This window comes from Charadrius vociferus, unplaced genomic scaffold, assembly GCF_000708025.1.
Source record: "Charadrius vociferus isolate BGI_N301 unplaced genomic scaffold, ASM70802v2 scaffold393, whole genome shotgun sequence".
Taxonomy (NCBI): domain Eukaryota; kingdom Metazoa; phylum Chordata; class Aves; order Charadriiformes; family Charadriidae; genus Charadrius; species Charadrius vociferus.
Window position 1 is genome coordinate 1,233,067 of NW_009647760.1, and position 12,841 is coordinate 1,245,907.

At 50.0% G+C, this 12,841-nt stretch overlaps 1 protein-coding gene across 2 annotated transcripts in view; it reads right to left on the bottom strand.

Annotated features, from left to right (window-relative positions):
* Positions 1-433: 433 nt before the first annotated feature.
* The window catches only part of TOP1MT (topoisomerase (DNA) I, mitochondrial), a 17,551-nt gene continuing 5,143 nt past the window's right edge, over positions 434-12,841 (bottom strand). For both annotated transcript variants that reach the window (XM_009882253.1, XM_009882254.1), the window contains exons 3-14: positions 11,852-11,973; positions 10,669-10,791; positions 9,964-10,151; positions 9,060-9,204; positions 7,445-7,588; positions 6,734-6,919; positions 6,030-6,098; positions 4,821-4,935; positions 3,853-3,980; positions 2,741-2,835; positions 1,244-1,393; positions 434-687 (exon numbers count right to left, since the gene is read on the bottom strand). In XM_009882253.1, coding sequence (XP_009880555.1) covers positions 585-687; positions 1,244-1,393; positions 2,741-2,835; positions 3,853-3,980; positions 4,821-4,935; positions 6,030-6,098; positions 6,734-6,919; positions 7,445-7,588; positions 9,060-9,204; positions 9,964-10,151; positions 10,669-10,791; positions 11,852-11,917 — 1,512 coding nt within the window. In that variant the 5' untranslated portion in view covers positions 11,918-11,973 and the 3' untranslated portion in view covers positions 434-584. The remainder of the gene's footprint in view (positions 688-1,243; positions 1,394-2,740; positions 2,836-3,852; positions 3,981-4,820; positions 4,936-6,029; positions 6,099-6,733; positions 6,920-7,444; positions 7,589-9,059; positions 9,205-9,963; positions 10,152-10,668; positions 10,792-11,851; positions 11,974-12,841) is intronic.

Here is a 12,841-nt window from a genome sequence, read left to right on the forward strand (position 1 = left end):
AGTTCTCATTGTGGTTCGTGCACTTGCATAATTTTCTCCTCTCCTGGAGGTGAAAGGGCACAAAATACCCAGAACATGTAAAACCCTGAGATTCCTCTCCGCCCCCCGCCCTCCTTCCTCCCAGTGCAGCCCTGACCCGTTTCCGCACAGTTATTGCCTCGTGTTTCCCCATCAAGCCAATTCAGGGAGTCTGAAAAGGGCAGCACAGCTCCACTACATCAAGGAGATAGGATTAGATCTAATCTTGTTTATCAGCACAATTAAGGTTCTCATTCAACCTGCTTCCCAGACAGGGGAGGAGGAAAGAAAAGATCCAAAGCGCTTGGCAACTCTGAAGAGGAATTAAAAGTTCACATCAAAGTCACTGCAGTCAGGATGAGTGTCACAAGTCAGCAGTACCTGTTTCAACAAGAAACCAGCTGTTTTCTTTTGTATACAAAAAAAAAAGCATGAAATACCCGTATTAAACATTAGACAACCTCCCAGCTCCACCCCTGCAACAACTGCAGCAGCACGTTTAAAAAAAAAAAAACAAAACTTCCAACAGCACCAAATAAGCACAGTGTAACGTGAAAGGCACTGCCTCAGAACTCAAAGTCCTCGTCGGCCATGTCGATCGCCCAGGCAAACTTCTCCCTCTGTGTCTTGTTGTAGATCTTCTCGATGGGCACGCCGAACTTCTTGCACCTGTACAAACCACAAGGCAGCAGTGGGGATGTGGTACCCATCCCGCTCTGCTCCCACCACAGCGGTCCTCTCCGCTCAGGGTGCGGCATTTTTCACCCATGCAAACTCCTCAGCCCCAAGCTCCTTAAGAAATCAGCTTTGTGCCACTGCTGATAAAGACATGCAAAGTGACCCCTTCTTGCCCTAAATTCAGAAGGAACGTCCTGCAAACAGTTACTTGCACCAAGGGAAGCCTTAGCTTTGGATTTTGCTGGCCTCCACCAACACCTCAAGGTCTTGGGCAGGTTTCTCTGGGCGGAAACAAAGTTTATTCCTTTCCCCTGAAGGTGCGTGTTTATCCCCCTCCTGAGGCAGTGCTGGGTGATCCATACATCTCTAGAGGAGCATCTCCCCCATCGCTGGAGGTGTTCAAGGCCAGGCTGGATGGGGCTTTGAGCAACTTGGTCTAATGGGAGGTGCCCCTGCCTATGGCAGGGGGGTTGGAACTCAACGATCTCCAAGGTCTGTTCCTACCTACACCATTCTGTGATTCTATGATAACATGCCCAATACTTACCAAGCTACGCTAATCCTGGGGTCCAGGTAGTTCAGCTTGGACGTGCCCAGAGCTATCTGCTTGTTCTCCTCCTTATCCGTGGCCTGGACATTCAACTTGGCCAGCTGCTCTTCCAGCCGCTTCAACAGCTTCTTTTTCTTCTCCACATTGCTGAGGGCAGAGGAAGACCACCACAGACAGCATGTTAAAGTGGAAAAGAAGCAGCAGAGGTAAAATACACAGCAGATCTCCTGGTCCGCTGTTGCCTGGGAGCATGATGGGAAGCCAATGAACTTCAGTTCAGAGTAGTCTCTACACTCACCTGAAGTCCTACAAGGCCTGAGCCTAGAAATACTCCAGAAAGGCAGAGTCAAAGATGCCATTCAGCACTGACCTATTTCTCAAGTACTTCGATGTGATAAGACACTTTTATAAGAATGTTATTGCCACCCAGGTTGGGGAAGCACAAAAGCCAGCATGAAGCAACGACCATCTCCCTCACGTCCAGGCTCCATGAGCCATGACCACCTCTGATAACCTGCCCTGCATCTCACCAATGCAGGGCATGAGCAGAAAACAAGTAACCTCAGAGTAGAACATAAAATAAAAGCCTCGTTTGTCTATTCCAGTTCCCTCCCATCTCTGGGCAGCAAGTCACATTTGGGCTCTGGGAGGGGGAAGCAAATTTGGACAGACCCCACGCAATGACTACTGCAGAGATCAGAGAGGCCACAATCCACCACTCAAGTGTCCTACAAGAAAAACAATACATCAAGGCCAGTCTGTGGATCCCCAGCTCCAAACTCAAGCAAGGGATCTTTTGCACCATGGCATTTGCCATTTCAGGCTGAGAGAGTTGGGGTTGTTCAGCCTGGAGAAGCGAAGGCTCCGGGCACACCTTATTGCCCCTTCCAGTACCTGAACAGGGCCTACCAGGAGGACTGGGGAAGAACTTTTTACAAGGGCATGTAGTGATAGGACGAGGGAGAATAGCTTCAAACTGGAATAAGGAAGATTTAGATATTAGGAAGAAATTTTTCACTCGGAGGATGGTGAGACACTGGAACAGGTTGCCCAGAGAAGTTGTGGCTGCCTCATCCCTGGAGGTGTCCAAGGCCAGGCTGGATGGGGCTTTGAGCAACCTGATCTAGTGGGAGGTGTCCCTGCCTATAGCAGGAAGGGTTGAAACTGGATGATCTTCAAGGTCCCTTCCAACCTAAACCATTCTCTGTTTCTATGATTTGTAGGATAACTCCAAGGGTTGAAGTCTCAGTATTCAGTGAGGTGTGCCCTATCACAAAGAAATCCTCCGGAGGAGCTCTTAGCAATCCTACTGTTGCAAGGAACCTTCCACAAGACCTCCACTCATTTGCCAGGCTGCCATGGGCAAGAGGCACCCGATACCCAATTTCTGTTCTGATGAGCTGCACCGTAGAGTGGTGGACCACACTGTCCCCATCTGCAGGCCCTCTACAGACATCCCTCTGCCAAAGGGGATTGTAAGGAGGAGTCACTCACGCTTCTGCTTTGGCATCTTTTGTGTCTTCAAACTCATCTTCAGCTTTTTTTAGCTCTTGCTGAGCTTCCTCCACCTGTTGCTTCTTGGCATCAATCTGGGAAGGTAAATACAAAGTCAGCCCATGCTCCTGTGCTCCCTGGAGGTTTCAGCTGCCTCCCCCTTGCCCTTTCCTTTGCCACATTGCTCCTCAATTTCTCACCAGCCTTACTCCAGTTGCTGCTGGAGCTCAAGCATTTCTTAGCATCTTGCAAAAAATCCTTACAGCACGGATGCCAGAAACACTTGCAGGTCTTATCCATTCATCTTGTGCAACTGCTGGAGACCGACTGGCTCATGACAGTGCTGGAGCCCTCTACAAAGTCCCAGCAGAGTGTGAACAAAAGCTGAGGACAATTAAAAGTGGCAGTTTGAAGTATTTCCATAGCAGACCCATGCAATTTCAGCTAGTCCTCCTGCAAACAGCCAGAGGGGAAAAGCAGTTTCCCTGGTCCCGAGCCAATTGTGTGGAAGCTGTGCCATCGCAAAAGGCACCCAGCTTGGTTTGAAGACACCAAGTCATGAAAAAAAAGAAACCAAAGAAACCAAAAACCCAAACTGTGCCAAGTATGCTTTATCCAGCATTTGAGCTTACTCCATCCCTCTCCACCATTGGGTTGCTGATATCTCCATACAGATTTAAAAAAAGCCACTATTCCTGGTTCATTCCCTGCCAAGCTTCACCAACGTGATCTCCTTTAGGCATCAGGTTATTCATAGAATCATAGAACCGTCTAGGTTGGAAAGGACCTTTAAGATCATGGAGTCCAACCATCAAACTAACACTGCCAAAACCACCACTAAACCATGTCCCTCAGCACCACGTCTACCTGTCTTTTGAATACCTCCAGGGATGGCGACTCAACCACTTCCCTGGGCAGCCTCTTCCAATGTTCGATAACCCTTTTGGTGAAGAAATTTTTCCTAATATGCAATCTAAAACTTTAGCTATTCTCCCCATATTCACGCTTTCCCCCCCTCCATCACCCCCACCCCCCTTCCAAAAAAAAAAAAAAAAAAAAAGGCAATCAGAGGTGAGATCAGGTCTGGGGGCTCTCAGGTTGGTCTGTCTCACCTTGGCCTGGAGGTTTTGCATTGACTTCTCAAAGCTTTTTGGTGTAGACCTCTGATGGTTGCACAGGATGGCCACGGCTCGGTTAGCTCGGTTGTAGGAGAGGAGCTTTCCCGCAACGTTGTCTTCAGCTGGAAATAAATGGAAGCACCACTATGTCTCCTTTCTGGGAGTGGGGGAAGGCAGGGAACAGACCAGAATAACACTAAGTTGTTTGCCTTTCCCATCCTTTCTCAGGGGAGGGCAATACCAGTTGTAGAAATCGGTGAGTAACACAATCTGGTATTGTGCCTCATCACTCACATACCCAAGGAAGGGAAAAATAATGTAACCAACCAGCAATGCGAGGAAGGAGGGGAAAAAAAAATACTCCCATCTCAGCTACCACTTAGTGAGATTATCACTGAGCAGGTAACTATTTCTCACGTAGCATGCTGCCTTCAGTACTTAAAAGGAGGCCTACAGGAAAGAATGGGGACAAAATTTTTAGCAGGGCCTATTGCGATAGGACAAGGGGTAACAGTGTTAAACTAAATTGGGGAAGATTTAACCTAGATACAAGGAAGATTTTTTTTTTTTTAACACAATGAGGGTGGCAAAACTGTGGCCCAGGTTGCCCAAAGAGGTGGGAGATGCCCCATGCCTGGAAACATTCCAGGTCAGATTGGACAGGGCTCTGAGCCACCTGGTCTAGTTGAAGATGTCCCTGCTCATGGCAGGGGGTTGGACTAGATGGCCTTTAAAGGTCCCTTCCAATCCAAACAATTCTCTGATTCTATCCCATTCTATGATTCCATGGTTGCCAACCTGCTGCGTGGCCCCAGAAGTTATATACCACCCTACAACGTGGTACATGACCTGCCAAGGAGGGGCAGGCAGTTCTAGAGACCCCAGGGCAACGGACGGACAGTACTTAGCCTACTGGTCACACAATGCAGCCGGTGATACCACAAACACTGTTAGTAACTCACAGTTAGTGAGTGCCTTGAGCTGCTCCTGCAGGGTGATGGAGGCATTGTAGGTCCTGAACACTTTGGCAGTCAAACCATCCATCAGGCTCTGGAGGTGTCTGTTCAAGATGGATGTCTGGAGGAAGGAAGATAGGACAAAGTTGAGGGAGGGGGAAGGAAGAAAGAACAAGCAAAAGCCAGGACAATAAAGCACTTGCTTTTCAATCATTTTCTACCTGAGCACTCAAATTAGGCATTAAGTCCCTTGTAGCTCGCTGTTCTACTCGTTGGGTCAGGCCCTCATCTACCAAAAACCAGCACAAATTCCACCTAAACCCACAAAGAATTCCTCTGGAAGTCAACAATTTCTGCCCATCTATGTTCAAGAGGACATTTCACATCCCATACCATATGAGATATGTATCCCATCTGATATCTCTGTTCTACGGAGCACATGGGGCTGCAGTTGGACTGGAAACAGAAGATGCTAAGAAGAATCATCTGGGGTTTGGAGGAAGCCATAATTGTACCAAGAAAGCCTATCACAGGTAAATCCTATATAACCAGAGAGGAGCAGCCTCTTCAGAGGTAAGATGGGCAAGTGGCTTTGTAGGGGATGCAGGTAGAGAGGGAGCATGGGTGGCAGCACCCCATATCCCATACTGAGGAAGAGGAGGGAGGAGGTTTTTGCAGGCGAGTAGCTCGGGAGGGAAGACGGAAGCACATTTCTCCAGCATCCCTGTGCTCCACCAGCCTCTCACACTTCTGCCGAGCCCCCGTCGAGTTGCGAAACTGTCAAACAGCTGAGGGTTTGACACCTCCAGCAATGCCCCGAGCAACGTGTGCGTGGGCAGATCTTCCCAGGCTAAAAAAAGCCCAAGCAGATGAGTTAGAGGAGGGAAGGAGCAGAAAGCCACCTCCTTAGAAGGGACGTGGGTTACTCGTGGGTGCAGACAGGCATCCAAGCCTGCATTCAGAGAAGCAGAGATGCTACCAGTGCGGGAAGAGGATGGAAAAAAAACCCCAACCATATCACAGCATCCCAACAGGGTGTTCAAACAGTTACAGTGGTGTCTCCAGAGGGGAGATAGTTAAAAATCAGGGTAAGGGATGACACCGATGCAGCACCACAGCCTGGGAGCCTGTAGGTTGGACAAGGGTGTCCTGGGTTGGCTTCTACTCCCTCTGGGCCACCAGTGCTGTTTCAAAAGCTTAGAAGTGACAACTCACATTGAGCCTGTCAAAGAGGTCATCTGCTGGGTCCTTGTTCTTCATGAACAGCTGCAGGTTCTTGAATACCTAAAGAGGAAGAAAAGATGGCCCTTGTCATGGACACAGAGCCGATCACTCCCAGACATCTCCCTCATTTCTGTCTGCTGCCTCATCCAGATAGACTCTGATTCAGACTCATGGTGGGATGTGTACTATATGCCACCAACACTCTCGGCTTCAAGAGCTGCCACTGGGACCTCAAAGTCACTGGTGCCACAGACTGTTTTTTCCCCACCCATCTCTGCTACCCCTAGAACTCCAGTTTCCCCACAAACATCAAATAGGCAAAGCAAAAAATAAAATATAAATGAGAACAGTTCAAGTCCTAATGCCCACCAGTCAACTGAGGATGGTCCAGCGGGAGGCAGGACTCCTTTCTCATGGTTCACGGGCTAGAACAACCTTGAAAGCCCTACCCCAGAGTTTCTCCCCTCTCCCCAGCGCAGGATCAGCACATGTGTGTTCTCATCGCCCAGGACTACTGCATCTCATGCACATGCTGCATGGTGGTGGACATGGTGGCATCAAGCACAGGAGGCACCTTTGCAACAGGCTTTGGATGCAGATTTGCGACTGATGACCATGGAGTGAACTCAGCCACCCAGCTAACCCAGCACCAAATCGCCATGCCAGCTGTTCCCCTCCATTTCTGCCCCACTTACCGGCTTCTCCACTGACACTTTGTTGTAGTAACGGATTGAGTCTTTCCCAAGGAAGTCGAACTCCACCACGTGCTCCTGCCCATCCAGCTTGGGGTGCAGTTTGATGTGCTCCACACGCAGGGAGCAGCAGCCGACGGTGTCCGCAGTCTCCCCTTCCTCCTTCTCATTGCCGGCTCGCAGGGCCAGCTGGAAAGAGATAGTGAGTCATCCATCCCAGCCCACCTCATATCCCCTTTCCAAGGTTATTAAAGTGGATGTGGACACCAGGAGGGGAAAAAAAGAAAGCTTCCTCAAGACAGTGCCTCACTGAATGGCTACTGGGACCCTGATGGAAACCAAGCAGTGACTGCCTCCAGCAGGAGATTATTTCACTGCTCTAAGAAACCCTAAAATATGCCCCCAGAATAAAGTTACCGAGCTCTCCAGAGGGGCCTTTGCCATTACGCAGAGACACAAAAGTAGGTAAAGTCCAGGAAGGACAGTACAGGTCCTGCACTGCCACCCAACCGCATCCTCAACACAAGCATCAGCAGATAGTAGGAGTCACCACACTCTGTGATTATTGCCAGATGCCTCACGAGGAACAACCCTGGCTAGTACCACCAGCAGACACCAAAAAAAAAACCCTACAGGATGGGGTGGATCAGGTAAGCAAAGCCCAAACCTCAACAGGGATGGGGCACCTGAGGGACAGGGTGAGGCTACAGATACCTTATCAATGAAATAGAGGGCCACTGCTCTTTGCCGCTTCTTCATCTCCTTGGACTTCCAGTCAGCTTGGTACTGAGCACGGATTTTGTGGACAACATCCTTTAAGCGCCGGGCTACCTCATACTTCTGCCAATCTTTCTCCCCCTGGAAAGAGAGGCTAAAACCCAGTGCCCCAACTTCCTTCTACCCTTACCAGTCACACCCCATTCTGGAAACACCTCCAGCATCTAAATACTGCTCAAACCCTGTTGTTTTCTTGAGAAAAAAAAAAAAACCAACACATAAATCCATGAAGGGGAAAAATCAGAGCAGAAACAGCTCATCTAGGGTTTCTGTGCCCTCTGCTGGCTGTGCTAGAGCTGGGATCATGGCCAAGTCTGAGCTGCTCATAGTCTGGATGTGTCCTCCACCAGCTAGCAGCCAGCACACAGTGAGGGAGGAGCCAAGTGGTCCAGCACTGCACTGCCATGACCGCTGCTGCTCGGACACCACTAATGTGGACTGATACAACGCACTTGCCCAACTTGCATGCAGCGTCCTTATTTGCATGGAGGACTGGAAATCATAAAATGGTTTCAGTTGGAAAGGACCTTGAAGATCATTGGGTTCCAACCACACTGCCATAAACAGGGACACCTCCCATTAGACCAGGTTTCCCAAGGCCACGTCCAGCCTGGCCTTGAACACCTCCAGCGATGGAGCTTCCACTTCTCTGGGCAACCTGTTCCAGTGCCTCACCACCCTTAAAGTGAAAAACTTCTTCCTAATGTTTAATCTAAACCTGCCCTCTTCCAGTTTGAAGCCATTCCCCCTCATCCTGTCACTCCATGCCCCAGTAAAAAGTCCTTCCCTAGCTCTCCTGTAGCCCCATTAGGTACTGTAAGGCGGCAATATGATCTCCCCGGAGCCTTCTCTTCTCCAGGCTGAACAGCCCCAACTCTCTCAGCCTCTCCTCATGAGAGAGGTGCTCCAGCCCTCGGATCATCCTCGTGGCTCTCCTCTGGACACACTCCAGCAGTTCCATGTCCTTCTTATGTTGAGGACTCCAGAGATGTGAGACCCCACCTGGAGTACTGTATCCAAGAGTGGAGTAGAGAGGCAGAATCACCTCCCTTGATCTGCTGGCCACTTCTGATGCAGCCCAGGATACAGTTGGCCTTCTGGGCTGCGATTGCACATCACTGGCTCATATAATAGCTTTAAATCACCTTTCCCTCCCACCCATGGTGCTACAGATGGTGATCCCACCTCCCCCTACCCTCTGTTTACTGGCATAAATGGAATCAACCCCATAAACTCTGGTCCCCGTGGGCCCTCTCAGCCCCTGTCTGGCTTTCAACTGCTTTCCCATGACACACATGAGCACCAGGATGGCTCTGCCAGGAGTATTCCATTCCATGGAACAGGCCTGATGCTTAATAATTATCTCTGTTCTTTTCCCCTCACCACCCAATGGCACACCATTTAGTTTAGTTTTCCCCGTTTTTTGGGGGGCAGGAAAAAAAAAAAAAAAAAAGCACATTTTTTTGTTGGTGTGTCACAACTCTGCTTTCCCCCGATCTTTCCACGTCACAAAAAGCCAACAGCTCTGCCTGAACAGCAGCATCACTCCAACCTTCAGCTTGGAGCTGGGGTTCAGCATGATGTACTTCAAAGTGTTCTGGATGTTTTCTGTCCACGAGGCCAGCCAGGTCACCGTGTTGTCGAAGCGCACCTCCTTCCACTTGTGCCCTTCTGGTGGCTCAGGGATCTTAGAGTCCCTGTGGGCAGAGCAGGGTTACAGCCCTCAGACCACGAAGAAGAAACAGGTAGTTAGCTCAACTGCTTCTTCACAGCGAGCTAAGGATGGTCACCACAGTGCAGCATTACTTACAGAAAACATACAGCCCACCCAAAATTGTTCCACAACACGATCAGATCTCTATCGTTTGGATGCTGGGGACAACAGGAGAACTTGCTGGACTGGTGGGGAGTGTTTTGAATCAAGGCCACAAAGTCTTCATATGGGTGGTTTAAGACCAATCCAACTCACGTAACTTAGAGGGCAAACACTTTTAGCCCAATCACTGCTTTTCCTCCCTCCAGTGAGTATCCTGATGCTTCCAGCCAGCACGAGGGAGCCATAAAATGAGGAGGAATGGCTCGTTTGGAAGAGAAGCACAGGAGAAAGAGTACAGACTTGTCCCTCTTCAAGAAGGCCATAGATGCAAACTGCAGTGATTGCAAGTTGATGTTGGGTGAACATTGTGGGCACCAGTGAGAGATGGGAGCTGCTGACCAGCTTCCTGGCCACTGTACATCCACAGAGAAACTAAGAGTCAGCTCTAACTGCAAAGACAACATCTGAGGGTGACCAGGAGATGACAGAAGGGCTCCAGTGAGTTCAAGCCTCAGGATGTGCAAAGCAGTGATTGTAGGAGACAGCAAAACCCCACAGCAGCTCCGGGTGGAGGAGGTGTGCTGTTTACCCCAGTCCCAAAAGCAGCCCCACAAGCTGAGTTCTTCCTGTGGCAACTCACTTGCTGCAGTTGATGATAACATCTTCTGGCATGATCCTCTTCTTCAGCATGCCCATTTTGGGGTGGTCACCACGGCCACGGAAAAGCCCTGGTGGCTCGGTTTTGAAGTTGCCTATCTTCTCCCGGTGCCCATCAAGGATGCAGTACCCATACTCCTCCTGGATCTTATCTGCCTCTTCCTTCAGTTTCTGAAACGAGCACCATGCCACCATCATCCCACAGGATAAAACCAAAACCCTCATGACTCATGTCTGCCTATCACTACCCTCACTTCCCCGGACAAAGCAAGGCTGGAAAGGCAGAGCTCGAAGGGTTGGAGGAAGAAGTGAGCCATGGGTCCAAGCCCACTCCCAACAAATGGTCCATCTCCACCCACTTTGCAAACCCTGACAGTGATGCTGTCCCAGCATGATATGCTGATGGAACCAGCCTGTGTGCCACCAGCCTCTTAGCAAGGTTCACCATCCTCTGGACAGGACAGGAACCCAAACCATGGTCTGATTGATGACCGATACTTTGCAAAGCCATGAAACATGCAGCATCTGCAGGTGAACTTAATGGAGAGGGGGGTGATGGAGACAGAGCTGGTCCAAAAGCCAAAAAAGTCCCATATCAGGGAAAGGAGGCAACCAGGAACCAAAATACCCCAAGTCCAGTCCAAAAATATATCAGCCAGTCCCAGATGTCACTGGAAACAGTCCTCACCTGCTTCTCCTCTTTGGAGAGTGCTTTCCGTGCCTCACTTTTGTCCACAAAGTACTTGTGGATCTCCCTGAAGTCGCACTTGTCCAGGTCCTTGATTATCTTCTGCTCCTGTGAGGTCATCTCCTGAGCAAGAGATGAGAGGGGCTGGGTAAAGCCAGGAGGCAAAACCAACTCTGCACAGAGCTGCTGCCTATCCCCCTCCTTCACAGAAAACGAAATCATAGAGTGGTTTAGGTTAGAAGGGACCTTGAAGATCATCAAGTTCCAACCCCCCTGCTATGGCCAGGGACACCTCCCACTAGACCAGGTTGTTCAAAGCCCCATCCAACCTGGCCTTGAACACCTCCAGGGGTGGAGCCTCCACAACTTCATTGGGCAACCTGTTCCAGTGCCTCACCACCCTCAGAAGGAAAAATTAGAATGAAATAGAGACCCACATGCCAGTTCTTTAAAAAAAAAAAAAAAAAAAAAATCAGAAGAAAGCAACCACCCCGGAAATTCTTAGTCACTCAGTTGGCTGTTTAATCCACTATTTAATTGTATGTGTATTTATTTCTATTGATTTATTTCTTAAGCTACCATGGCAGGAGGCCAGGCTGCCTCTGGACACCTGAGCCTGTACCCACAGAGAAGCAAAACACAGCCAGCTCTGGGGTGGAGCAACCTCTAACCTCTGCTGTGGAAACAAGTGGTCCCCAGGCATGACTGAAAGCAGCCTGCAGGAACTGCAGAAGCAGCACCAAAGGTATCTGGGAGCACGCAGACCTGCCCTAGCAGGGGTCTGGATGTTATTTAGGGACTGAGCCGTGGCATCGTGGCACCATGAGGTTAGTCCTTGAGAGGGACACATGCCCCAAATCGTTTGTGAAGCTGTTTGCAAGACCCAGCACCTGCTTTCTGAGGTAGTATCGCTAAAACTCAGAGGGAGAACAAGTGCCTACGGGAAGCCTTCAAGGATGCTGCAAACAGCGAGCCCCAGCCCAAACCCACAAGAAAGAAGGAAATCAATCACGTCATTTAGAATCTCATGATCATATGATTATAAATAAAGAACTAAACCACAAAGAAAGCTCATCCCTTCCATCCCACATCGCAGCCTAGGGTATGCCTGGGGACGACAGGTTTAATGCTGAGCGTTTAATGCAGAGTGCAGACAGCAAGGAAGCCCTCCCAGGGAAGGTACCTTCCTCCAGTCATTGAAGAAGTTGTTCTGGAAGATCTCCTTGGTCGTGTATTCATGATCGAGCATTTTGGCATAGAAGGTGGCAATTTCCTCCGTGGCCAAGCTCAGCTTCAGGGGTTTGCCTAGGAAGAGAGAGGACCTTTAACATCAGTTATGGGGACAGCCCAACGCCACAGCCCCAGGCAGTTATTCGGCAAGTCCCCATGCTCACCACAGTGCCAAAACAGCGATGAGGGGTAAGAACAGACACTAGCAAGACTTCAGCCCACCCCTGCACCGGGCACAGCCTCATCTGCACATAAAGACTCAGAGCACTTGGCACACCGGGATGCTGCCAGAGCCCATCTGCAATCACACGCTTCGTTTTCTTTTCCAGGAGAGTGGAAATCCTGATTTATGTTAAGGTCACTGAGCCACAGGGCTTTCAGCAGCTATTGCGCCACGATGAGTCCCAAATTAATGGCTCCACAGGACAAGACAAATATTTGCTTTCTAACCATGATCACTTCAGGACCATGCTGCCTAGCCAGGATCCCACTTGGACAGGCTGAGATCTGTGCAACAGATAGAGACGCAAGAGCCTCGCATGATTGTGTGGCAGGTCTTGGACCATTTCTTGGAGATGGCAAAGCCAGTGTCCTCTCCTGAGCTCTTTCGCTAGAGCAATGAAGTTCAGTGAAGCCAAGGAACTGGGAGGGGTGGCTGACACACTAGAAGGCTGTGCCGCCATACAGCGCGCCGTGGACAGGCTGGAGAGTTGGGCAGAGAGGAACCTAATGGAATTCAACAAGGCCAAGTGTAGGGTACTGCATCTGGGGAGGAATAACCCCATGCACCAGTACAGGTTGGGGGCTGACCTCCTGGAGAGCAGCTCTGTGGAAAGGGACCTGGGAGTCCTGGTGGACAACAGGATGACCATGAGCCAGCAATGTGCCCTGGTGGCCAAGAAGGCCAATGGCATCCTGGGGGGCATCAAGAAGAGTGGGGCCA